The sequence below is a fragment of the Lepidochelys kempii genome, chromosome 20 (genome assembly GCF_965140285.1).
Source record: "Lepidochelys kempii isolate rLepKem1 chromosome 20, rLepKem1.hap1, whole genome shotgun sequence".
Taxonomy (NCBI): domain Eukaryota; kingdom Metazoa; phylum Chordata; order Testudines; family Cheloniidae; genus Lepidochelys; species Lepidochelys kempii.
Genome location: NC_136399.1, coordinates 8,016,867 through 8,043,559, shown reverse-complemented (window position 1 = coordinate 8,043,559; position 26,693 = coordinate 8,016,867). Strand labels below are relative to the sequence as shown.

At 57.4% G+C, this 26,693-nt stretch overlaps 1 protein-coding gene across 16 annotated transcripts in view; it reads right to left on the bottom strand.

Moving 5' to 3' along the window:
- The window catches only part of LOC140900627 (patatin-like phospholipase domain-containing protein 6), a 74,100-nt gene that overhangs the window by 37,163 nt on the left and 10,244 nt on the right, over positions 1-26,693 (bottom strand). For 13 of the 16 annotated variants that reach the window (XM_073318147.2, XM_073318156.2, XM_073318150.2 and 10 more), the window contains exons 1-7: positions 19,935-20,004; positions 6,751-6,832; positions 5,900-5,968; positions 2,964-3,051; positions 2,358-2,440; positions 678-775; positions 116-256 (exon numbers count right to left, since the gene is read on the bottom strand). In XM_073318147.2, the coding sequence (XP_073174248.1) occupies positions 116-256; positions 678-775; positions 2,358-2,440; positions 2,964-3,051; positions 5,900-5,968; positions 6,751-6,789 (518 nt within the window). In that variant the 5' untranslated portion in view covers positions 6,790-6,832; positions 19,935-20,004. Of the gene's footprint in view, positions 1-115; positions 257-677; positions 776-2,357; positions 2,441-2,963; positions 3,052-5,899; positions 5,969-6,750; positions 6,833-19,934; positions 20,005-26,693 lie in introns of those variants that run through there. The other 3 variants (XM_073318148.2, XM_073318149.2, XM_073318153.2) reach the window with 2 other exon arrangements.

Genomic DNA, 26,693 nt, shown 5'->3' with positions numbered 1-26,693 from the left:
TCCTGGATTTCGAACCTCAGAGGTGCCCATCTTAGCTCAAGCTTGCTTGCGGGGAGGGGGAAACGTGGCTGCAGCTGAGTCTGGGCTCGGGGCCATGGTGCATGGGAGCACTCACCGGACGTTCTTCAGCATGTACAGCACCTCGGACGGCAAGTGGGAGTTGGCCACGTCAAACTCAGTCAGATCCGCTTCCAGCACTGAAGGCGGCGGCTCCTTCAGCTGCAGGATGGGCAGCTCCTTCTTGATGCGCAGGATCCTGGGCACAGGGACAGACAGGAGAGGGGATAGATGGGGCCAACCAGAGAGTTGCCTGCAGGGGCAGATTCCCCCACACACACCCAGGGCAGGAAAGAATCTGCATCATGCATCAAGGAGGCAGGACTTGTTCCTGAGCCATGGCACTCCCTCATGTGAGGGGCCTGAGGCCCAAGGGCCCCACCCAGGGAGCTGAGCAGCACCGTGCCACAGGCTGGTCCGGTGCCAGTCAACTGCTCTGGGGGTGGGTTCTCGAGGCTGGTGACCAGGCTGGGGTGCAGCTGCTTTGCAGAGCAAGGAGAGGTCAGAGTTAGTGCTAATGGCTGGGTGGGGGCGGGGAGGAGACATACGACCCACTCCTGCAGCAGGGCTGGGCCAGCCCCAGTTGTCTCACACCATGGAGGGTGAGCGAACCCACTTACTTTTTGGCAATGTTCAACATCTTGAGCTTCTTCTTCATGCGGGGCCGGGAGGTGCTGGAGATCGTTGTGTCCACAAGGGAGGAGGTGGACTGGGACACCTGTAGAGACAGCCCAGGTAAGGCACCAGCCACTCCCACAAACAGCACCCGCTGGAGCCAGCGGTCTAGGCGAGGAGATTCGGCACTCAGCCAGCCACATGCTGCCAGCGAGCCAGGCAGGAGACACAGTAGGGGAACTGGCCTTCTCCTGCAGGTCACCCCGCTCCAGTGCCAGCCCTCCTAGCTCCTCGTGCCTGGTTCCCTGCCACCCTGAATCCTGAGAGGCAGTCAGATGATGGGCCTGGGACAGAGGCCTTGGGAAAGCCCAGCACCCTGCTGCCTCGCCCCGACCCGCTCAGCAAGCAGCTCAGTGGGGGGCTGCTGGACAGGACTCTCAGTGATAGGGACGGGGTCCTGCTCACATATCTGGGATTAGTGACCCCACAGGACCCTTCCGAGGCCCAGGCTCTGGCAGAGCTATCTGCTGCTGTGCCCCAGTTCCTGGCAACGTGACCCAGCTGGGCTGCAGCATGCCCCCAGCAGGAGCCCATCTCCTGCCACTGCTCCCAGCTGGAGTTCACTCCCCGCCCGCAGTTCTGTCCCAGCTCACCCTCACTGCTTCCTGCAGAGACAACCTGCACCAGGAGACTTGCCCCTGCATCCCAAACTGATCCATGAACACCCCCTGCTCCACATCTCGGCCAGTGCTGCCCCACCTTTGCCCTCAGGCAGGGCCAAGTGGGTGTGGGGAGCAGGGAGAAGAGGGGCTGGCAGAGGCTGGGGATGCTAGTGCTTTGAAAACACTCTCCCCACCTTTGGAGCATGGGCCTGGATAGGTCCCTGTCACCAGCCAGACTGTCCCCTTGGGGCAGGTTCCTGGGGGCCTCGCATGGTGAGCCTGTCCCTCCCTCCAGGCAGGGCCCAGCTCCTGGCTGCCTGGGCAGACAGCCAATGCCCTGCCCTGTCTGCTAACCCCACTGCTGTTACTTAGTGTGACAAAGCTCTGGAAGGTGTTCATGAGCTGTCTGCACCTAGCACCCTGGCACCACTACCCACTGGGGGAAAGAATTCATTCTCTCCCTAGGCCATGGGAGAGCTGGCCAGGGATCTGAGACAGAGTTGCTCTAACTTTCTGGGCTGGAATCAACATATCTGAGCAGCAGACCCTCAGTGCCTGGAGGCAGACACCTGGTTCAGAGGCAAGGTGAGCACAGCATGGCTGGGTCCGGAGAACAAAACCAGGTGGCTGGGGAGAGAGCCTATGTCTACACTGCAAGAAAAGACCTATGGCCCAACCCCAGCTGACCCAGGTCAGATGACTGAAGCTGCGACACTAAAAATTGCAGTGTAGATGTTTCGGGCTGGAGTCCGTGCTCTGAGGCCCTCCCCACTCGTGGGGTTTCAGAGCCCAGGCTCCAGCGTGGGCCCAAATGCCAACACTGTGATTTTTAGCCCTGCGAGCCCAAGTCAGTTGCAGTGGTGGGTTTTTCATTGCAGTGTAGACGTGTCCCCAGACACACAGCGCTGACCTGAGGCAGACAAACGGGCAGGGAAAGGAATGGTTCCTGCCACAACTTTCACTGCCAGCACCCACTGACTCCCCAGCCTGGCCAGCGCATGGTGCTCCGCCCCAGCCCCATACCTTGCGCATGATCTTGCGTCCATAGAACAGCACTTTGTCCCGCTTGCGGAATCGATACTTGGGCGTCTCCTGAGCCTGAACCTCTGAGAGAGAGGGAGACATGAAAGGTTACCAGGGCAGGGAACCCAGGGCCCCACCCCAGCAAGGGTTGGAGCCTGCCCCCTTCCCCACCAATCTGACTCCCTGCTTGCACTCCCCATCCCAACCCACCTCCCAGCCCAGGGAAGGGTGCAGAGGCCTTGGGGGTACAGATGGCAGAGTCCTGCCTGACCTACCCCTCCCCACTCCAGCCCCAGGAAGCTGGGCTGCCCGCAAAGAACCCCAAGAGCTTTATGCCCTTCCCAACCACTCCCTGGATACCGCTCACAATCCCTTTGTATGTTGGGAAACTGAAGCACAAGACCGTGAAGGGACTTGCCCAGGCAGTGAGTCAGTAGGAGAGAACCCAGGAGTCCTGGTTGCCAGCCCCCTGCTCTAGCTATTACGGTCTCACTGCCTATACAGGCATGCAGACACTAAGCCCAAGACGGCCTGATGGGCAGCAGCGTGCCTGAGCCATGGCTGCGAAAGGGATCAGATTTGCTCCCTGCAGGGATGGGCACTTACTCTTGTGGCGCAGCCTACGGACCAGCACCAGGATCAAGGTGGCGATGAGCAACATGGAAATACCAACGCCAATCATGACACCCAGCACCTATGGGAAGAGGCATGTTCCAGACCAGGCTTCCAGACAGGCCGCAGGTGGGTCCAAGGCAGCACCAGCCATGCTCTGGGGGCCTGAACAGGGCAGGCGAGAGTCGCCCTCATCCTCTGGAGCACTTTTGTGGACGTGGAAATTCAGGCAATATTTTTATGAGCAGTGTGTGCCTCAGTTTCCCTGTGGGCTTTGTCCTGCTATGCAGCGAGTGGGAAAGAGAAGGCACAAAGTGTCTGACTCAAGAAGCCACCTGCCTGGAGACCAGCATTCACATGAACTGAACCGATCCCACTGTCAGGGAGCCACAGGATCAGTGCTAGGCCCCCAGCTTTGGACCACTCTCTTGGAGGAACCCCTTCGAGATGGAGACCCCCAGGGGAGATGGGGGTGGGGGACGTGCAGTCATGTGCTCCCCAATTTCTACCAGGGTTCACACCAGAATCTTTAATTTGTGCCCCGGCACGAGCTACAGAAAGGCATCGCCTCTGCCCGGCAGAAATCCGGGAGGGCTCAGGGCAAAGGGGATGGTCTCTGAGGCTGGCTCTTGGGGCGTGTCTCCCTCAAGCAGCTTGCCCTGCTCCAGCAGTGTGGCCCTGAGGGGCTCCAAGCGCATCGCAAGCCACAGCATCCCGCTGGCAGCGAAGTGGGGATCCCCCATCAGAGAGAGGGGGAAGCCTTGGCATTTAACCTCCTGCAGCTGAGTGGGCACGTGTGTGCGCCGGGGCTGCACCAACACCAGTGTCCAACCTCACAGAGTCCATCCTGGAGCCAGGAATAGAGCATGGGGAGCCGGATCCCGTGGCCAAAGGCCAGGCAGGACCGGGAGCCTGCGGCCAAAGGTGGGGCTGGCAGAGGAGGGTGGGCGGGGGGCGGGCAGGAGCTGGTTCTGAGCTGGGAAGTGGCCCTGCATGGCACTGAAGAAGGCACAGTGAGTGACTGGGAGGCCGTGCTGCAGCCCACAGGGCGTATGGCATGATACCCCCACGTGTCACCTCTGCTGCCAAGGTTCCTCCAGGGCAGGCCACGGAGCCTCACCGCCTCCTGAGGCCGAACTGCTGCGGTGCCGCAGAGTCCACTCCGCAGGGACCGATGCACCAGAGCCACTCACCCAGGCAGGTTGATTCGGCAGCTGGAACCCAGCATGGGAAGTGCTCGGGTCACCATAAGCCTTAAAGCACAGGCAGTTCCTGCCAGCCCAGAGCAATGCCATGCCAGCTGTCTCTGACTCCCTTCCTTGGACCAAGCAGTGAGAGCTCCCAGACTCTTCCAGAAGAGCACTCGTTTCCCCCCACCTCCTGCCACCCAGTCCTTTGGTCTCAAGCAAGGGTCTCTGCTCAGCTTCCCTGCGCAGAGGCGGTGGGGCACTGGTTGCCAGTTGTCCATGTCCTGGTGACCGGGGTTTTTCACTGATATGGGTCGGCCTTAGCCAGTCCTGTCTAATGACCACTTCAGTCCGCTCAGACAGCGAGGACACAAACACACCCCTCCCGCTCATGTCTCTCAGTCTGCCCTGAGAGCAAACAAGCCTTTTCCCCCACTGGGTAGCCATGCAAAATATAGGGGAAACTGAGGCAAGTGGGACTCAAAAATATTACAAAAAATACCCATTTTGTCACACCTGCCCCTGTGGTGGAGGATCCCAAAGAGACAACAGAGCCCCAAGGACTGGGCCGTTCACTGTTAAGCCGAGGCAGGCTGGGTGTGGGCATGCAGCCTGGCTGGAGACCAAGGGAGGGCAGGGGAACAGATGGCTGCAGGGTGCTTCTGGGAGCAGAGACTCCAAATGGGGAGAACACAAGGATGGAGCTCAAAGGACGGGACATGGCACAGCCCTGGCTCCCAACAAGACAAACTGTCCCATGCTCACCTGTCTCATGCTAACCTAAGGGTCCTCAACACCATATTGCAGGTGATTAGTAACTACCCCCGCTCTGGAAAGGCCACACAGTGTCACTGCAGGTCCTAGCTTATGCAGCAATCCCTGACAGGGAAAATGTCCCCAAACATGAGCTCACTGCGAGCAGCAGGGGCCGCTGGAGCCCAGAGGCCCAGGCTCAGAGGTGCTGAGGCTGTGTGGCTTGCCCTGCGGAGACAATGACCCCTGGGATCTGATGCATTACGGGGCTCACCCCAGGATGCTCTGCAAAGGGCGCGGCACAGACCCCAGACCCTGTGAATTAGGAACAACTGGTCCCAGCACATAGTGCAGCATCACAAGCCAAGCACCTGACCTGCACAGCTGCAACTGCATGGGCCACACCACAGGGAAGGAGGCTGCACTGTAGGGTGCCCGGGCTGTACAGTAGCTGGGTTGGCTGCTCCATCAGCAAGGCTGCCCCTGGCCAGGTCTTGGGAAGAGTAGGGAGAACCCCCCACAGCCTGCCCTTCGGCCAGCATCTACTCCCGCCTGCCACATACCCCATCCCTGCTGTCAGAGGGACCAATGTGGGCTGGGCAGGGCAGCCACACACAGCACTAGAGGAACTGGAAGCCAGCAGGCTCCCCACAGCTCAAACCAGGGGGAAATTCTTTCCCAGCCCCTCCCCCAGTCCAAGGACAGTGTCTGACCCCATCAACCCCTCCACCCACCAGCCAAGACTTGCCCAGGGATGGCTGAGCCCCAAAGGTGCCAGCGCATTCCTGGGCAAGTACCAGAGCCTCCCATCCCACCAGGAGCTGTGCTGCCTTGGGCCCGGGACCGTGGGCTATGCCAGCGGGCCAGCACTTCCACTGCCCACGGGAGGGACCACGACACTGCTCCATATCCCCCAGGAACACAATCCCTCCAGGAGACACCACACCTGGCCCCACCTCCCAGGCATAACCCCCAGCCGCCCCTCCTCACCATGCTGGTCTGGAGCTGATCTTCCACAAAGAGCTTAAGGTTGGGCAGCACGGCTGTGAGCGCTGCATCCTGTGTGGAGAGAGGTGCAGACAGCGCCTCAGCGCCAGCAGGCAGGCTGATGCTGCCATCAAAGCCCATGGGCCCAGCCCTCTGGCTGCTCCCCCCAACATCTGGGCATAAGGGTCTGTCTATAGCACCTTCCATCCCAACACGCCTTGCTGAGTGTGCAGTGTGTGCAGGGACCACTGGCCCACCACAGAAATGCAGCCACCACTGGAGTGAGGCTGACAGCTGTTCAAGGGGCACGTAACAGTGCAGAAGTAGAAAGGACGTTGAAGTGGAGGGCAAGACTCCAGCAATCCTGGGACACTGTGTCCTGGGCAGGCCCCAGCAGGCCACACCTACCCAGACACATCCCAGAGGGCTGCTGGGCTCTGGAGAGGTTTCTGCCAAACCCAGGACCACATCTGGGAAGAAGGTTCCCATGGGAGATGGGGGATCCTTGGAGCTGGAACGTGACCTGGATGCTGGATTGAACATTCCCAAGTCAGAGGGGAGGGGCACCCTGCTGGGGCAAGTGGGCGTCCTGAGGAGGACTCTGACTGGGATGCCAGCCAAGGTGCCCTGCACTAGGAAAGTGTTGCCAGCCCCCAGGAAATGGTGCTGGTGGGGAGGGTCTCTTCAGGTCCTTGTCCAGCCAGTGGACAGCACCAGAAGGGGGAGCTCTCTGAACGTGGGTGGCCCGGGTAGCACGATGGGTTGAGAGGCTGGGAACTCGCTCGCTCCAGTGACTGCCAGGCTACAGAGGACAAACTGCCAGGGGCCCCAGCAAGGAACTAGACAGCACCTACCTCCTGCTCATCCTGGGGCTCGGACTCACTCTGCCCCATGTCTGCTCCCGGCCCTGGTCCCAGGCCCGTCCCAGCAACGTGCCTGAGAACAAGCAGAGATGTTTATGCTGTGCCCTTTGGGGGAAGCCAGGGTCCACCATGCACAGCTCCCATGACCCCCCAGAACCACATACCTCCTTACTCACCCTCCCAATAGTTTTCCTTCCCTCACAGAGGGCCCCATTCCCCCCACCCCACCTCCCCAAGACAGCACCCTCCCAGACAGCCTGTTACCTCCTGCTGGTTTCTGGCTGGGAGCACAGGTCACAGGGCAACATGGGGCTGGCCCTTCCCTCACTGATCCTCACCCTGCTGCCCTTGACCTGAACTGCAGACACACCTGGGGAGCAGCTGATCCTGTGGGGCTCCCCACCAGTGCTAGTCCCACTGTTTGGGGCAAGAGTGTTGCTGCTTGACGTCTGCCAAGGAGAAAGGTCCCAGGCAGAGTCCAGACCCTGCCCACTCACCTCCTGAGCCAGGGGTGTCCCTGCCCCATTCCAGGGCAGATGGGCCCTCTGCACCTACCCTCTGAGTCACCTCGTCTATCACCAGACACAGACCGGAGATGCTTTGCCCAAGAACACAGGTACCATGACTCAGACCCCAAGCCCCTGCCAGCCGTGCAGCGTGCGGGGTGTGGAGGAGAGAGTCCCAGTTCGCACTGTGGAAGTGGGCAATTTCCAGCTCAGGACAGGGCTGGGCACTGCGGGTCAGGCCTGTACTGAGACGCAGGGGCTGCCTCCCAGCATGGGCAGACGGTACACAGGAGTTCGGCTGCTTCCAACAGCAGCATGGCCACGGCAGCCGGTTGACTCCCAGCTGAGTATGTTCCCTGGGGGTGAGCGGGATTGTACTCTGGCGGCCACCCGCACACTGGGGCCACACGGCTATTGTTCACGCGCCAGCTTGCGTAAAACTGTGCCTCTCTCCACCTGGCTAGGGAACAACCTCCTAGCTGCTGTGCAGATAGACCGGGGTGACCAGCCTGAGACGGAGCCAGAATTTACCAAGGTGCCTTGCCAAAGAGCCACAGTAACACGTCAGCAGCCCCCCGTCAGCCCCCCCCCCAACGCCCCCCGTGTCTCCCAGCCGCCAGCAGCACTGCCAACCAGCGCCGAACTCTCCATCCCTCTGCCTCCCCCCGCCGCCTCCCCCCGCCGCCACCCGCTGTTCTGTGGCGTGCCGAAGGCTCGCGGGGGAGGGGGGAGGAGGAGCAAGGGCGCGGCAGACTCCGGGGAGAGGGTGGGGGCCTTGGGGGAAGGAGTGGAGTGGGGCTGGGGGCTGGGGCAGAGCCCGGAGTTGAGCAGTGAGCACCCTGTAGCACACTGGGAAGTTGGCGCCAGTAGCTCCAGCCCTGGAGTTGGCGTCGATACAACGAGCCGCATATTAACCTCTGAAGAGCCGCACGTGGCTCTGGAGCCGCAGGGTGGCCGCCCCGAGACAGACCGTAGGCAGGGAGAGGCCAGTTAAGGCCACCCAGGCTGTGTGTTGCCTGGGGCAGATGAGGAAGGATGTCCAAGAGGGGTGCCAGCCCCTAGAGAGGAGGGGGTGATAAGACAGACTCACTCATTCCCTCCAACAGGGACAACCCCCCGCACCCCCCAATCCCTCGTTAGTAACGTTCTCCCCCACGCTGTGTTGGCTTCCATCAGAGCAGCACTAGCCAGTGCTGCCCCTGCAACCTCTCCTGCCAGTGCTGCCCTGCCCCAGCCCCCCGTGCGGGCGCCGACCCTGGGCTGAAATGGCTCCAGGACATTCTCGCTGCACACCAGGACCTCACCAGGAACTCGCTTGCTGCAGCTTGGACACACGGGCAGGGCAGGCAAAGCGGCGATACACAGGGGCAGCTTAACCTTCGCCAGCCAAGGCCGAGCTCTGTGGTCTCAGGGGAAGGGGATGCCAACAGAGCCCTGGCTGGCCAGGGAACACATGGGAAAGGCTGTTGGAGGGCCAGGGCCAGCACCAGTCCCCTAGGGAGGGCCGTTCACCCAGGAATAACCTGGCTCCAATGCTGGATGCGTGTGCTCAGGCCAGCTACTATTCAGGGTGAGAAAGGAGCTTGGACTCAGGCCCACTGGGGAAATCCATTTTAGCCCTTTCCCCGTCCCAGGGAGTGACACAGCAGAGGCAAGAAAGCATCGGGATAGTGCCCAGCAATGTGTCTGGCAGCCAGGGCTGAGGAGCAGGGGCTGGTTGGTGTGCAAGCTTTGGGAGGAGGAGCCCAGGCATATGTCATGTTTTCAACCTGGGTAACTGAAGTTGTGGGAACTGACTCCTGTGAACCTCTCACTCCCTTCCACTCGCAGGAGATTGTGCAAGTAAGCTCAGCCCCAAGGCACTTCCTCTAGGGCTCAAGGAGGGGAAATATGAGCAGAACCACAACCACAGGGCCAGCCAGCCAGCCCCAGGTTGGGGATCTGGGCTGCAAGGCCAGGGCACTGTGCAGAGTGCAGACCCCTCAGCCATGGGGACAATACCTGTCTCCCTGTGCCCCAGGCTCTGTGATGGGATGCAGTGCCAATGCCTTGGAAAGCTTCCCCTGTGAGCTGCTCCCGGGTTAGACCGGGCTGCACCCAGCCCATGCAGCAGAGCGGCGGTGACGTCACCACGCTGTCATTCCCCGCTCCTGCTCCGTTCTCTGCCAGCCCCAGCATTTAACACAGAGCGCAGGAAGGAGGCCCCACACAGTGAGCTACCAGCTGGCCTCCTCCCTGCCCTGGCCTCCAGCGCTAGCGGACCCGCAAAGTGCAGCCGCTGTATGGGAGGGGGAAGGGTCAGCAGGAACCCGATAAAAGCAGCCCCCAGGTTCAACCGAGAGCTGCAGAGCCAGGACAGAACAATGGGTGCCCGCAGAGACCCAACCCCCACTCCCTGCCCAGAGGGGCTACAGTCCATGCACCCCCCTTGCCGTCAAACCACCCCACCCAAAGAGTCACTTCCTTTGTCCAACCCAGCAGTCCCAGGTCTCAGCAAGTTCGGATTCCTGCCCCCCCCCCCCAGCCCCCAACTGCACACCCTCCCTGGGGCTGGGCTTCAGAATTGGGGAGCATTTCTCCAGGAATTGCACTCAGTTACCCCTTTGCCTCTGGGGCTTCCTCCAGCTTTCCACCCCCTCACCCCACAAGGCACTGCCCGTGGCCAGCCCACCCTTACCAGCCATGTGCTGGTAGCTCCTGCTGCAGGCATACCCTTCACCTCGCGGCCCCAGGGTCTCACCCAGGAGTTGTGCTCCTTGGGCGGGGTCAGCTGTGGGCAAGGCAGAGAGCAACGCACTCCCAGAGCTGCAGACATGCCAGCATCTCTGCATCCCTCTTGCCATGTCAGGGCTCCCCATCCCCTGCGCAAGCTGGGCAATGCCCCTGTGCTGCGGGCCCTGCTCTGGGGGTCCCATCTCAGCCTGCCACCTCTGGCAGCTCCTGGACCCTGCACCTTTGCATCCTGGCCCCATTTCTCCCTCAGGCCTCTCCTCCACGGGCCACTCACTGTCCGGTTCATCCCCACCCTCATTTGTGGTTTGGTCCCAACGGTGGCCCAGGAAATGCCTCAACGATGGACATGCAGTGAGCCCTGCAGGTTCTATCAACCCAGCCCCCTTTCTGGGCAGCACATGGGCAGGGCTAATGCAGGGAGGTGGTGCATGATACCAACCACAGAGTCTGCTCAATACCCTGCCCCAGTCCTGTGAGACCTGTGGACATGCCACCCCCTTTCAGCAATTCCCCCCAAGCTTCACCACCAAGGTTACAGGTTCGGTTGGACTCTCATCAGTGAACATCGCCATGTCAGATCCTACAGAGCACTGGGTAATGGGAATATCTCCAGAGCACGGACATGGCAACCCGGGTGCTACGTTCATTTAGCTCTGCCTGGACTTGGTTTAGGATGAGCGCTCGCAGCCAGCACGTCACCAGCTCTGTCTGCCAAGGCCCCACCGTCTAACTGCAGCACAATGCTGGTGGGCTCCACCCCAGCCAGCGACAGAGCAAGCGCTTCCCACCGCACACAGTTTGCTTCCTGCAGTTCACCACAGGGAGAAGTTGGACTTGCCAAGCCCCGGAAACTGCAGCAGTTGCTGTGTTACAATCAGCAAGGTTTCCAGCTGGCTTCCTCCAATCAGCCACCTGCCTCCTGCAGGTAGGAGCAGCACAGCGAGCATGAGAAGGGGACTGGGGCTGGCCCCTGTGCCCTTTGAATCAGCCACACAGCTCCCACTGAGCTCAGGGAGGCAGAATCAAGGCCTTGCTGAGCACAAGCAGCACCAAGGGGTCCTGGAGAATAGGTCCACCAATGGCTATTAGCCAAGATGGTCAGGGAGGCAACCCCTGGGTGTCCTAAGCCTCTAACTGCCAGAAGCTGGGCATGGAGGACGGGATGGATCACGTGGGCCTGTTCTGTTCATTCTCTCTGAAGGCAGGATACTGGGCTGGATGGACCATTGGGCTGACCCAGCGTGGCCGTTCTTATGTTCTTAAGATACAAAGGCTGACTTTAGAGAACTGGCCTGGAGAGCAGGCCCCCACTGCCCCAGCGGCAGAGCCCTTGCCCCACCCGCAGAGTTCATTCTCCACATCACAGTGGAAAGACCCACCCTGTGGGACTCAAACAGCTGCACGGATTTGGCTCAAACATTAAAAGAAAACCACTCACTACCTTCAGGCGAACACCAGGTGGCGAAGCTCCAAGCCCAAAGTGACAGCATGAAGCAGAGTTCAAATCAGAGTCCTGGTGACACCGGCATGGCAGTTGGTGGCAGGTTACCAAAGCTCAGGCTCCAGGCCCCACCCTCACCCTGTAGCCCCCTTATCAGCCAGGGAGAGGCTACAGATAACGAGGGTGAAGGATCAATGAACAGCAGCCGTCCTCTATCCCACACAGGCTCACAGACGAGCCCGGGATGCTGTTAACAGCCACCCAAGGGACAAAGGGTGTTGGATCAATGGGACCCAGATTCCTGCCAGGGCAGCCATCTCCTCTCACCCCAAAGAGGAGAAGGCACAGAAGGAAAAGCTGCCTGGGAGAACCCCTTGGCAGGGAGCTTTGCTCAGGACGCAAGGGTCCCTCTGCCGGCTCTCATGCAGGATGCCCACTGAGGCATGGGGCAGAAGCAGCCAGATTAATCCAGCTCTTGATTGCCTTTGCACTGCAGCAACAGCCTCTGAAGACTGATCAGCAAGCGAGGCCATGCCCTGATAACAGGGCTGGACAGACAGATGCTCTGTGGAAAGGCCAAACAAAGTGCCCGTGGCTTTCCCCACCCCACCAGCCCAGCCTTCCCTGCCTAGCATCTGCCAAACCCAGCCTAGCCTTTGCCCCTCCTAGCCCACCGCCCATGCCCCCCCTTTCCCCAACCCCCCAACTTTTCCCACCCAGCACTTGCTTCCCCCAACCCAGCCTTCCCACAACCAACACCCCCTCAACTTCCTATCTGATGCCTGCCACCCTCCTTCCAGCACCTGCTGCTGCCACCGCCCCACCCCCTTCCCCACAAGCCTTCCCTGCCACCCTCAGCCAGCCTTCCCTCCCCCCCGATCAGTCAGTCTTCCCACCCAGCATCCCACCCCCCAACCCACCCTTTCCCACCCAGTGGCTCAGCTAAGCCTTGCAGCTCCCCTCATTAACAGTGTCAGCTACTTCAGAGGACATCTCTGTGCTGGTTGTTACTAGCGTACTTTGGAGCTCATACGCACATAGAGCCCACCATCTATGCAGCATTACCAGCTTCAGTGCTCACAAGTGAGGCCCCCAAAATCATGGGATTACAAAACTGATCAATTTGGGTTCTTTATTCATCCCTCCATGGAGCCGCTGGACCATGCTCCCCAGCCATGAGTGCTAGACACTGATTTCATTGGCTAAGCTAAAGCTGGAATTCTCACAAATTCACATGACTCCAGGAGCTGAGACTTTAACAAATCCACCAGTTCTCCTGAGAGTCAGTGACCTTGGCTGTGCTCAGGGGAGGCTCAGCTCTGTTCCCAGCTGTGCCCTGCTTGGGAGCACTCTGTCACAAGTGTGATATTGGGGAGAAAGGAGCACACAAGGGGCATGGCCCATGCCTGAGAGACAGCTGGACACATTTCCATGGGCAGAATCAGGTTTAAAACCTACCAGAGCGTAATAAAGTGGGAATTTTCTGTAATATTTTTAATTAATCCTATGCTTGCCTCAGTTTCCCTCTGTACTTCACACTGTTACCCAATGGGTCCAGAAGAGTTAAAATGCCCAGGGGACAAAGCAGGAGACATGAGGTGCCCGGACTTTCAGAAAGCCTTTGACAAAGAGCCTTTGGTGGGGGTCCTAAGCAAAGTAAGCAGTCACGGGATAAGAGGGAAAGTCCTCTCATGGATCAGTAACTTAAAAGACAAGAAACAAAGGATAGGAATAAATGGTCAATATTCAGAATGGAGAGAGGTAAACAGTGGTGTCCCCCAGGGATCTGTACTGGGGCTAGTGATGTTCAACATATTCATAAATGATCTGGAAAAGGGGGTAAATGGTGATGTGGCAAAAAGTGCAAATGATAGAAACTTAGTCAAGACAGATAAGTCCAAAGTAGACCGTGAAGAATTACAAAGGAATCTCAGACAACTGGGTGACTGGGCAACAAAATGGCAGATGAAATTCCATGTTGGTAAGTGCAAAGTAATGCTCATTGGAAAACATAATCCCAACGATACATAGAAAATGAGGGGGGTTTATCATATCAATGATGAGCTGTTACTACTCAAGAAAGATCCTGGGGTCACTGTGGATAGTTCTCTGAAAGCATCTGCTCAGTGTGCAGCAGCAGTCAAAAAAGCGAACAGAATGTGAGCAACCATTAGGAAAGGGATAGATAATGAGACAGAAGATGCCATAATGTCTCTATATAAATCCATGGTATGCCCACAAGTTGTATACTATGCACAGATGATTGACCCATCTCAAAAAAGGTATATTAGAGTTGGAAAGGGTACCGAGAAGGGCAAGAAAAATGATGAAGGGGGTAGAACAGCTTCCCGTAGGAGGGGAGATTAAAAAGACTGGGACTTTTCAGCTTGGAAAAATAGACAATGACGGGAGGTCTATAAAATCACGAGTGGTGTGAAAAGAATGAAGAAGGAAATGTTCGTTCTCCACGTCAGAAGAACCAGGGGGTCACCCAATGAAATTTATTGGCAGCGGGTTAAAACTACCTTAAGGAAGTACTTCTTCACACAGTGCACAGACAAGCTGTTGAACTCATTGGCAGGGGATGTTGTGAAGGCCAGAAATACAGCTGGGCTCAAAAAGAATGAGAGAAGTTCCTGGAGGACAGGTCCATCAATGACTATTAGCCAAGATGGTCAGGGATGCAACCCCGTGCTCTGGGTGTCCCTAAACCACCGAACGCCAGAACCTGGGACTGGATGATGGGGACGGATCACTCAAAATTGCCTTCTTCTGGTCATTCTCTCTGAAGCGTCTGGCACTGGCCACTGTTGTAGGGGCATTGGCACCATTTTTATAGTGGAGGTGCTCAAAGCCACTGAACAAAACTAAATCACTATATGAGGGAAACCACTTCAAGTCAGAGGGTTCTGCCACACCCCCAGCACTCCTAGTTCCAGCACCTCGGCACTGCTGGAAGACAGGATATGGGCTGGATGGACCTTTGGTCCGACCCTGTATGGCCGTTCTTAAGAGGTGTTGGGTCACGCTGTCTGAAGTTGAATGAATGGGTCATTAAGGACTGGTTGAAACTGACCCATGTCAGTGGAGGATCTGAAAACACAAGGGGAGCCCCAAAAGCCAGGGCAGTCACACCTAGCAACCGAGGAGATTTCCCCCACCTCTCTGCAGGGAAGCAGAACACAGGTCCCCCAGCCAGCAGTTTTATAGCCCCTCAGCCCAAATCAGCTGACCCAGGCCAGCTGTGGCTTTCACGGCAGTGTAGACATACCCCCCCACACCCACCCACCCACTCTCCCCGCCCGCTCCCAGAGCTCAATGCAGAGTCTAACAAGTGCAGAACACCCAGTCTCCTGAACCTGCTGCTGTCTAGGACCACAGGAACTGCCAGGTGGAATCAAAGCCAGGGTCCCTCTTGCCCAGCAGCTGCTGCGAGCCCCACACTGATGGCATCTCTTCAATCATGGCCTGGCCTGGCGCTGCAGGGTCCAGGTCTTTGTTCACATTAGGGGCTGTGTCCACACACAACACATTAGCTGAGAAGGGCAATGCAAAAAAGAGACTCCAAGTGGAGAGCAGCGACCTGTGAGGAGAACTGCTCAGGGAGTGACCTCACCCCTGCACAGGATGGCAATGCCCGGTGGGAGGCAGTGAGGTGTCAACTTGCTCCTGTGCACAAGGTTTGTGTCTTCGGCTGCAAGCTAGATACAAAGGAGGATGCTCCAGAAGGCCAACAACCTTAGTGAGAGCTGGTGCCGGGCAAAGGAGGGAACTCAACACCCCAATGAAGCAGCCCCCACGCTGGGCAGATCAGCCACAAGACAACTGTGAGATGGACGCTGACTGCACCCCCAGAGGGGCTGACAGCATTGCATGCCGCTGTTCAGACAGAAGGCGGAGTTGGCCACAGACAGGCTTCTGAAGGCAGGAGATCTGCCACCCTCCTTAGCTGGAGTTGGGGGCCCAGGCTGGCATTCCCAGAAGCACTGGTATCCAGCTTGGCATCCATTCTGCCATTTTCTCTTTTCAATTCGTTGCCAAGTACACTTTGCCCTGGTGACTGGCACCAGCAGAACAGGCACTGCCGGATGCTCCCCATCAGGAACCAGCATCTGACCTTACAGCAGGAGCGGGAAATGCAGCTGCAGCAGGGTGTAAAGGCCGGGCTCCTGCTGAGAGCTGCGCAGGGCGTCTGGCATGGGAAGTGCCAGGCATGTCTCTCCCACAGCAAAGGAGGCAGCATGTCCACACCAGCTGTGAGCAGCAGCCCGAATACCCAGGCTCTGCTCTCGCCTGGCCGTCAGTGCGTCCGCATTGCTGCCCATGCACTAGGACACAGGGGGCCAGGCACAGCCAAGCTGGGCTCCTCACACACAGCCGCCCCTAGGTTAGCTCCGCGGGCTGCACGAGTGCCCGTTCCCGAGCACGTTTCCTGGCCCTGGACCCACAGCAGAGCTCGGCAGCAGCACTCTCGTGACGCTGGCATTCAGGCAGCTCGCCGGTATGGTGGGCACCTGTTATTAATACTCGGCCTTTCATCAGAGACGCCACGCCCACCGCAAACCAGTTACTCAGCCCCAGTGCCCCTCCTGGGGGGATGACTGGCCCCATGTGACAGAGGGGAGCAACTCAGCTGAGGTCTCCCGGGAGTCAGTTGGTGCTGCAGAGCCTGTCTCCTGGGCACTGTCAGCTTAGAGGAGGGTTTTCATCGCATCACACACCCGTCGCTCGCCCAGCCCTTGCAGAGTGCAGAACTGGCTGCAACTCTGCCAGACCTGGCCCAAAGCAACACGCTCAAGGGGGAGAGTTAGCAGTGGACACAGGGGAGCAGCCTCTCGACTCTCACCTCTCAGGCTCTGGCCTTCAATCCCCTTCTGCCCCACCATTACTCAGGGTAACAGCTGCACCTCCTAGGCTCAGGGAATCCTGGCCTTTCATGCACACTGCCCCTACAAAGGCAGGTGAAGAGCCAGGCCTTCATTGGAACCATGTAGGTCAAACCAGATGAGACACCGGGAGATGCGGAGCACGATCGCCTGGTGGGCAGGGGGCCAGGACTCCAGGTTTTCATGCTCAGCTCTGCCACCAACTCCCTCTGTGACTCTGGGAGAGTCATTTGTGAAACTGAGGCACAGAGAGGCCAATCTACAAAACACACCTAATACAAATCCAGAGAAGCACGCTTAAAGGGTCAGCTCCCGGGAAGGAGAGGGGAGAGCTGCATTGAGAGGGCCGGGGGTCATCGTTCTCTGTAGCAGAATCACTGGGCACAGCAGGGACTTGGCGCTCTCCTAGACCTACAGGACTCAGACCGGGGGTCATGCTGGCATGTTTGGGAGCTGACGATGATCAGTAGCCACATGGCTCAGAGAAGCACAGAGAGCTCATGGACCAGTTTCCAACTGGCCAGACCACTCCTTCACTCTCAGAGCCACTAGCCAGGCCCACTGTGTCACTAAGGGCTAGAAGGGCAGCACCAATGTCAGCTGCCTGCAAGCTCACAGAGCCAGTGTCCAGCTACAGGCCCGGAGGGCGCTTTGGAGAGTAACAGCCTCACGGATCAACACAGCTCATCCCTCCCAGACACGGTTGGGCTGATGATGAGTCACCCCCATGTTCACTCAAGGATGGATCCCCTCACCCTCTACATGTACCAGCTGGCTCCTCCTGGGATGAGAGGAGCTGTCAATCACACTGCCCTGTGACAGTGAGCACTGGTGCAAGGATGAGGGAACAGAAGTGGTCACCCCTGGAAATCAACTCTCTGGCCTGTGCCCAGCTTAGCAGGGCCCCTATCCTGCTGCCAGAACTCAACAGGAGGCAGACGATGAGTTACTCACTGTTGAGAGTGGGTCACGGAGCCTAGGAAAGAATCCTTGCAGAGGGGGATGTATCAGTGCCCTGGAGCTGTTTGACACTCATACTGAGCTGGGCCTGCAGGCCCCAAGGCGGGGCTTGGGGAGCGTTCTGCTACATGGCTAATAAGAGCAGCAGCCCAGAGAAGATGGGTCATGGGGGAGAGAGAGATGGGTCCATCCTGCGTGGCAGCACACGCCCTATACATGCCATGTGCTGAGCCAATGGCATCTGGGAGCCAGAGACCCCGGACTCCTGCTGCTGTGCCAGAGCCAGGCAGGCGCAGTGCCAGCCACACCAAGTTCCACCATAGCCCAATTCCTGAGCTGCCCCGCCCAGCGCCTCCCCCACCTGCCCAGCGCCACCCGCTCCCCCAGCGCCTCTCTGAAGCACCTAGCACTTGCTCCCCCAGAACCAAGCAGAGCCCACCACCCCCTGTAAGTAGCCTCAGCAGCTACGCAGCGACAACTGGTGACCTATCCCCTCCTGGCTGCCCCCTAGTACTGCCCCAACAAAACTATTCATCACTACTGCCTGCTCTGAGCCAGCCACTCCCAATGTCCCAGGCCACTGCCCAGCAAACACTAGCTGCCAACCAACCCCATCAATGGGCCCACCACCAGACACCCAGCCTCACTGCGCCCAAACCAGCCAGTGACATCAGGAACACAAAACACCAGCTCTCCCAGTAAGCCACGGCCTCATTGCACAAGCAGGCACCCTGGCCTCCCACCCAGAGCCAGTGACCCAGCCCTATGGACCCAGACAAAACATCTGCTTATCACCCCCCACATGCACACACACTACTCAGCCCAATAAGCCCTCCAACCAGACACACTGCTAGCCAGTCAGGCAGTAATAACTCCCACACTGGCCCCCAACAAACTAGTTACATCTACACCCTGCCAGTGACGCATTGTCTCCAACCCTTATTGCTAACCAGTACGCGCGGGGGAGTGACATCCTCCCCACACACCTATCCCCGCCAACCCCCCACTATCTGCGACAACACCCCTAGGCAACAACATACTCCCGCACACCATCCCTCTACCCCAATACCTAGCACCACACCCCATGAACTGCCCTTCTCCCATGCCCAGACACTCACCCCACGCACTGCCAACCACATACCTACCCCGCCCACCCCCCCACCACAACCCCTCCCCCCACACACACACCCCGCCCTGACCCCACCACAGCCCCTCCCCCGGACACTCACCCTACACATTGCCCCCGCCTGCGCTGCCAGCCACATACCCACCCCACCCCGGCCCCCCCACAGCCCCTCCGCTTGCTCATGCACCCACCCTATGCACTGCGCCTGCCTGCGCTGCCAGCCACATACCCACCACAGCCCCTCCCCCCCCACACCCACCGCACCCCGGCCCCACCACAGCCCCTCCCCGCACACCCACACCCTGCCTTGGCCCCACCACAGGCCCTCCTGCACAGCCACTCACCGACCCCACCCTGAGCCCACCACAGCCCCTCCCCACGCACACACCCACCACAGCCCAGCCACACCCACCCCACCCCCACACACAGCCCCTCCCCAGCCCCACACACCCACCGCGCCCCGGCCCCGCACACAGCCCCTCCCCAGCCCCACACACCCACCGCGCCCCGGCCCCGCACACAGCCCCTCCCCAGCCCCACACACCCACCGCGCCCCGGCCCCGCACACAGCCCCACACACCCACCGCGCCCCGGCCCCGCACACAGCCCCACACACCCACCGCGCCCCGGCCCCGCGCACAGCCCCACACACCCACCGCGCCCCGGCCCCGCGCACAGCCCCACACACCCACCGCGCCCCGGCCCCGCGCACAGCCCCACACACCCACCGCGCCCCGGCCCCGCGCACAGCCCCACACACCCACCGCGCCCCGGCCCCGCGCACAGCCCCACACACCCACCGCGCCCCGGCCCCGCGCACAGCCCCACACACCCACCGCGCCCCGGCCCCGCGCACAGCCCCACACACCCACCGCGCCCCGGCCCCGCGCACAGCCCCACACACCCACCGCGCCCCGGCCCCGCACGCAGCCCCTCCCCAGCCCCACACACCCACCGCGCCCCGGCCCCGCACACAGCCCCACACACCCACCGCGCCCCGGCCCCGCGCACAGCCCCTCCCCAGCCCCCCACACCCACCGCGCCCCGGCCCCGCACACAGCCCCCCCCCAGCCCCACACACCCCGGCCCCGCACACAGCCCCTCCCCAGCCCCACACACCCACCGCGCCCCGGCCCCGCACACAGCCCCTCCCCCCCACACACTCCGCCCTGGCCCCACACGCAGCCCCTCCCACACACACCCCACCCTGGCCACACCCCAGCCCCTCCCCTGCCCCCCACACACCCTCCCCTGGCGCCGCACACACCCCCTTCCGCACGACCACTCACCAACCCCACCCTGAGCCCCCCCCCACACACACACCCCGCCCCGGCCCCCCCACAGCCCCTCCCGCACGGCCACTCACCGACCCCGCACACTTCCCCCGTCCACGCCGCTAGCCCCCCATGGTCCCTTTTCCCACCCCAGGGGTTGCCCCCTGCCCGCGCGTGCAGCCGCCCCCCCGCGGGCCCTAGGAGCGGCTCCCTCGGGATCGCGCACTCAGCCCCCGCCCCCGCCCCTACCTCCGCGGCCCCGCCGCAGCCTGCAGCCCGGTGCGACACCAAACGCTGCCCCCGCCCAGCGCCCGCCTTCGGGGGCACGGAGCATGCTCGCCCGAACGGAGCATGCGCAGTACCCGTCCCTGGTGCCGGTGCCCTCTCTCTGCCCTCACTCCCCCGCGCGTTGCCGCCCTCTGGCGGATCAAGCTGCTGTGGGTAGCGGCGGGAGGGGTCCACGTTACTGCTACAGCCAGGAGGCTTAATGCTATGAAATATTGTACAGACACCCCCCCCCAGAGCCCACACCCCCTCCTGTGCCCCAGCCCCCTGCCCCAGGTCAGAGCCTGCACCCCTCACCCAAACTCCCCATAGCCGGTACCCAACCGCTGTCCCAGATCCTGCACCCCGGGCACAGCCACCTTGCCCTTTTGTGGGCCTGGTGCTGAACCTATTTGTGGGCCCCCATGGGGGCTAAGGGGACATGGGGCGGGGGGGGGGGGGCCGGGAGCAATGGGAGGTGGGTCATGGCACGGCAGGGACGGCCCCCCTCCACCCAGCCCAGTACAAGGGCACTGTTTACAAACCGACAGCTGCCGGACGGACACTGGCCTGCTGGGCTCTGCGTTGCCACCATGCTTCTTCCCCTTGTGGGTGGGCCCACGCCACACCGTGCTACCCCCTGCCTAGCGCGGCTCGGACCCCCTACGCACAGTGCCACGCTGCCCAGAGACCCCCACAAATGCCTATGCCCGGTGCCCTCCCACAGACCATGATGCCTAGCACACCTCCACCTGCCCAGAACCCCCTCAGAGATCCTCTCACTGCCCAGTGCGCCCCTACCCAAACACCCCCCACAGCCATCCCACAACTGCACAGTGCCATGCACCTTCCCGCCCAGAGTCCCCCCCCAGATCCCCTCACTGCTCAGTGCCCCCCACAGCCCCACCGCCATAACTGCACAATGCCCTGCACAGACCCCCCCCCCCCACTTCCCAGTGCCTTGACACACACAGATCTCCCCCACTTCACGGCCCAACACACACAGATCTCCCCACCCCCTCACTGCCCAGCACCCCCCCCCGACCCTTTAGAGACCCTACTCTCCTATGCCCTGACCCCTGTCCACAATAGCTGGCCCTGACGGGAGGTGACTGTGTCTGCCAGGCTGAGCCGGCAGCGCATCCAGGGCTGGTCCTGGGGCAGGATAACTCCAGCCCCTTGGGAGTACTGCAATCAGCCAAGCTGGAGCAGGAGCAGAGCCTGCCTGGGCCAGGCTCCCTCAGGACCCACATGCCTGGCAGGACCCACCTGAGCTCCCCTGCACTGTCCCCTGTGACTGGCTGAGACTGGCCCGGTCTCTGCACCAGTCCCAGGTGGCTCTGCCCCGAGGGAGGCAGGTGGGGCCCCACAGATCCCAGGCAGCGGAGACAGCTCAGAGCTGGAGCAGTGCTAAGAAACATGGCAGATCCTAGGGACCTGACTCCAGAGATCCCACCCAGCCCAGCCACACCCATTGGCACCGGGGCCAGCAGCCCTGCCCAGCCTGCATGGTGGACCCCAGCTGCTGGGTGATGAGCCACCAACAGGCGAGTGAAACCTGCTGGCTGAGAGAGGCTCACACAGCAAGGCCTGTGTGCTGGACTGCCCCAGGCGAGGGGCCAGAACCGGCTGTGTGGATGGGTAAGAGGGGTCTGTAATGGGCAACTTCCCAGAGTGGGCCTGTTGCCACGGCACCATTGTAAACACGGTACTGACCCCAGACCCCTCCCATAGCAAAACTCCCTTGCACCTTTTCTGGACACCACCAAAAAATATAAAAACCTGGTGCTACTTTACTGCTACAGGAGACTTGATGCAGTGAAATAATTTCCCTACGTTTTCCCTCAAACTCTGCGTCACACATTTTGAGTATTTAAAAGAGTCTCTTATAACTAGAAAAGGAGGACTTATGGCACCTTAGAGACTAACCAATTTATTTGAGCATAAACTTTCGTGAGCTACAGCTCACTTCATCGATACATCCAATGAATTGAGCTGTAGCTCACAAAAGCTTATGCTCAAATAAATTGGTTAGTCTCTAAGGTGTCACAAGTCCTCCTTTTCTTTTCGCGAATACAGACTAACACGGCTGCTACTCTGAAACCTCTCTTATAACTATTCGTCTATGTGAAGTCTCATAAGAGTTCACAAATTTGTCTTATCAGCTGCTGTGATTCCCTGAACTGCGCTCTCTTCCTTGTAATCCATTTTAATTATAGCTTTGCTCCTTTAAAAATGTTATTTCTATTACTCTTATTACTCTTAACACTTCGTCATTTATCTGTATCATCACTGATCAGTGCATGTCATTGTGCTGTTTATTTTTTATTCTAATAGCTTATGCTAATAAAAAAAATTTAAGTAAGTAGTTGTTATTGCATATATCTTGATATGCATATATCTTGCCTGTGAATCCAACCCTTAGTGTCCCATGTTCACATGTCATTGCTTCTGTGTAGAAGCTGATTCACAAATATTTAGTAAGTGTATTATCTTGTGTCATCTTACATCCTTCCCAAGGGCAGAAATCTTCTGCAAAAATGACGGCTTGGGCTCATGAGCAGTGGCTGCAGAACTTTTGGATGCACAAGTCCACATTTCTGCATCTGTGTGCAAAACTCACCAAAATAAAAGCTGCACTGAGAATGGAGAATCAAATATAATTGCACTATGGGGACCTGCAACACCAGATTCTTATTGGTCAATCAAAGGGCTCTCTACAAAACCAAGGTAGAATGGATTTCTTTAATGTAAGTAGTCACAACATATTGTTAAAGATCATTTCATGCTCAATGCCCTGTTAACATCTCTGCAGTCACAGATGATACCTATCAGTGAATGGTGGTGTGACACACACCTAGACCCCTCATGACAAGGGTACAGAGCCATCTTCATTAGTATACAGAATGTAGAACAGAGGCCACTCCCCTAGCCTCATCTGCATGAAAGATAGGGAAAGGAGACATCTCATTAGCATACAGAATGGGGAACAGAGAACGGCACTGAACTCTGGGACCAAAAAAGCAGGGAACAACTGCATCATGGGAGATCTGTGCCCCAAATGTTAATGAACCTATGCCTGCACACACGCAGCTCAGCAGTTATCAGACCAATTCTAGTAAGGAATCCTTGACTGATGTCCAAAATACTGAAGCAGCCCAATTTCGTTGTGAGCTTCCTGAAGGAACATCAGCCATAGCTAGGAGTGATCAGCTCCTCTCGTCTAGCCTAAAGAAAATGCTTGAGTCATCAGTTTACCCATAAACAAATCTAGTGTCCTCCCTTCAATCATTGTATTTTCTCTACAAAAACCACTACTCATACCCCAGTAAGTGTTCTGATGCACAGACCAAACTCTGCCTCAGATACACTGCGATTTCATCTGCTCCTGACAGATCCAAGACCCTGAGCTACCACTGTCATCTGGGACCCCTGATGACTTCAAGCTTCCTGGAGTGGGTGAGATCCCTCCCTCTCTCTCTGTTTCCTTTTCTACCTCAGGTATTAACCTTTAATAATGTAACTGTTATTTTGTTTAGCCCTCCTTGAGTAGTTATCACTATGATTCAATAAATAACTTTTAAGCTGGTTGACACTCTCTCTCTCTCAGCTTTACTCTTGTGTTTGTATCTTCACCATTTAACTCTGCAGCAATGCTTCTTTCACCTAAGCTACAGATCCCTGTAGCACCCAAAAATACTGTGGGGTTTGCTCATCAAGTGGGTTACTGGCAGTACAATTGTGACGTGAAAGTGGGATAGGGACGTGTTAAACCTATGGCATATGGGGAGGGGGGTGAAAGTGCTGCTCGACCCAGCCTCTTGAGACCGGGCCCGGGCAGATAAGGGGTTCAGCTTGAGAATGCTGCTTCAGTCAGTCCATTGACTACAGCGGCATATAAGGGGATCAGCTGGAGGGTGCTGACTGACCCAGTCCACTCAGACTTGCTCTGCTAGAGAGAGAGAGAGAGAGAGAGAGTGTGAGTGTGATGATTCCCTATTTCCACTTAAGTAACTGTTTTCTCTTGTACACAATTCTCAGGGAAATCTTTTTAGGAAAAAATTGCAAATGTTTTGGCATATCTAAGGAGCAGCCCATATCCTGAAGGAATCAATAAAGCAAGCAGACTGAACCTGCATCGATTTGCTGTCAACTTTTTTTTGGAAGGCAAGGAATACTTTTTTCAGATAATACTGACACATTACACTGGAAACTTCAGACTGTAAATGATGGTCCTGGTGTCCCAACACTGGGATTATTTGGAGTGTTAACCTTACCTTCAATGGGACCGGCCTCTCGAGTTTTATTCAAATATTCCAGAAAATCTCCTCTGTTATCTATGCGGATGGTGCAACAAACACATTGTGCAGTTACACGAGAAATGAGTATCATTTTATCAAAAAGCCCTATGACTTTGCTTCATTTCTTAAGTATGTTATCCATTCTGCTGCACGCACCAACAACAATCACTATATATTTACTAAGCAATCATTTATAATTAAAAAAACAAAACAGAACAGCTAGTTCTAACCACACAGTGAAATTCCTCCCTTGTACTCAAAGCATTACGAACCATAGTGTATATAGATGTCTTTAATATGCATATGCCTTATAATTAATGAATGGCTTTGCGAATAGCTGATCATAGCTTAAGTGCAACACTTGATTTCATCATCATGTCTCCCTCAGTGGCGGATTAGTCACTGTGACTACAGAGCCCAGGCTGAGGGGCCAAGGTCAAGGGGGGGCCCCCAGCTTCCACCCAGTGAGTGGGGCAAGGGAGGGCCTCCCACATCGCCCCCACCCCAGCCCTGGCAGAAGCCATGGGGTAGCAGGGGAAGCCCCGATGCCCAACCCCTTCTCCAGCAGAAGTGCCAGGTGGGGCAGGATAATCCACAGCACCCCACTCCTGGTCCCGTAAAGAAGCGCAGCACCTGAATCCCCGCTGGAGCCCTGGGACTGGAGGAGCCCTCACTCCCTGGTACAACCCCGGGGTCATGACACAGAGACAGAGCTTCTCCGGTCCTGGGGCTATGTGGGAGAGGCTGGTGGTTAGGAAATGAGCAAAGGAGTTGTGGGGGAGGCGGAATGGTGGGGAGCCTAGGTGGAATATGGCTGAGATCCTGGGGAAGAGGCTGAAAGGGATAGGGCCATGGGTGGTGCAGGAAGTGGACAAGGTGGGTAGGGTCCCAGCAATTGCTCTGGCCCATGGCCCTGAGAAACCTTGATCATCCTCCATGCTCTATCTTCTATAATCAACAGAGGGGACATTGTTCCATTCGGCAAAAGGAAGAAAAGGTTGTCGTCGTGCAGACCATGAAAGAAGCCCTGCAACTCTTCGAAATGTATCATGGCAGTGCATTGGGTGGACATCTAGGAATATTCTGACATCAAAATACTATTGGCCAGGGATGACAAAAGATCTTGCCAATTGGGTATGTAAATTAATGAAACTAAATCCTGAAGAATGCTATTTACAATTGAAATACAAGTTCTAAATGTATAAAAAATATAAAAATATATTTGGTGTGCAAATGTGAACGTTGTTCTTGTGCAATACTATTTCCATAACGAAATGTTCATGTCATCATATTGTTCCATCCAAAATAGGTTGCACCATGTTTGACTTCTCAGAAAGAGGGAAAGAAATTAAATCTGGATACCACCTTGAAAAGCACAAAGGTGAATTTTGGAATCAGACATTATCGTTTATCATTATTCACGGTTGTTTGGGCTATACAACGAGGCCTTGATTTGGAAACGAGCGCAATGAATACAAGTGCCACAGCATAGTGCAGCAATTACCTCTAATGCCCTTTGCACTGGAGTACTTGTGGCACCTTAGAGACTAACCAATTTATTTGAGCATGAGCTTTCGTGAGCTACAGCTCACTTCATCGGATGCATACCGTGGAAACTGCAGCAGACTTTATATACACACAGAGATCATAGAACAATACCTCCTCCCACCCCACTGTCCTGCTGGTAATAGCTTATCTAAAGTGATCATCAAGTTGGGCCATTTCCAGCACAAATCCAGGTTTTCTCACCCTCCATCCCCCCCCCCCCCCCCCACAAACTCACTCTCCTGCTGGTAATAGCTCATCCAAAGTGACCACTCTCCCTACAATGTGCATGGTAATCAAGGTGGGCCATGTCCAGCACAAATCCAGGCTCTCTCACCCCCCCCTCATCTTCCCCCCCCCCCCCCGGGACACACACACACAAACTCACTCTCCTGCTGGCAATAGCTCATCCAAACTGACCACTCTCCAAGTTTAAATCCAAGTTTAACCAGAATGTCTGGGGGGGGGGGGTAGGAAAAAACAAGGGGAAATAGGCTACCTTGCAGAATGACTTAGCCACTCCCAGTCTCTATTTAAGCCTAAATTAATAGTATCCAATTTGCAAATGAATTCCAATTCAGCAGTTTCTCGCTGGAGTCTGGTTTTGAAGTTTTTTTGTTTTAAGATAGCGACCTTCATGTCTGTGATTGCGTGACCAGAGAGATTGAAGTGTTCTCCGACTGGTTTATGAATGTTCTAATTCTTGACATCTGATTTGTGTCCATTTATTCTTTTACGTAGAGACTGTCCAATTTGACCAATGTAAATGGCAGAGGGGCATTGCTGGCACATGATGGCATATATCACATTGGTGGATGTGCAGGTGAACGAGCCTCTGATAGTGTGGCTGATGTTATTAGGCCCTGTGATTGTGTCCCCTGAATAGATATGTGGGCAC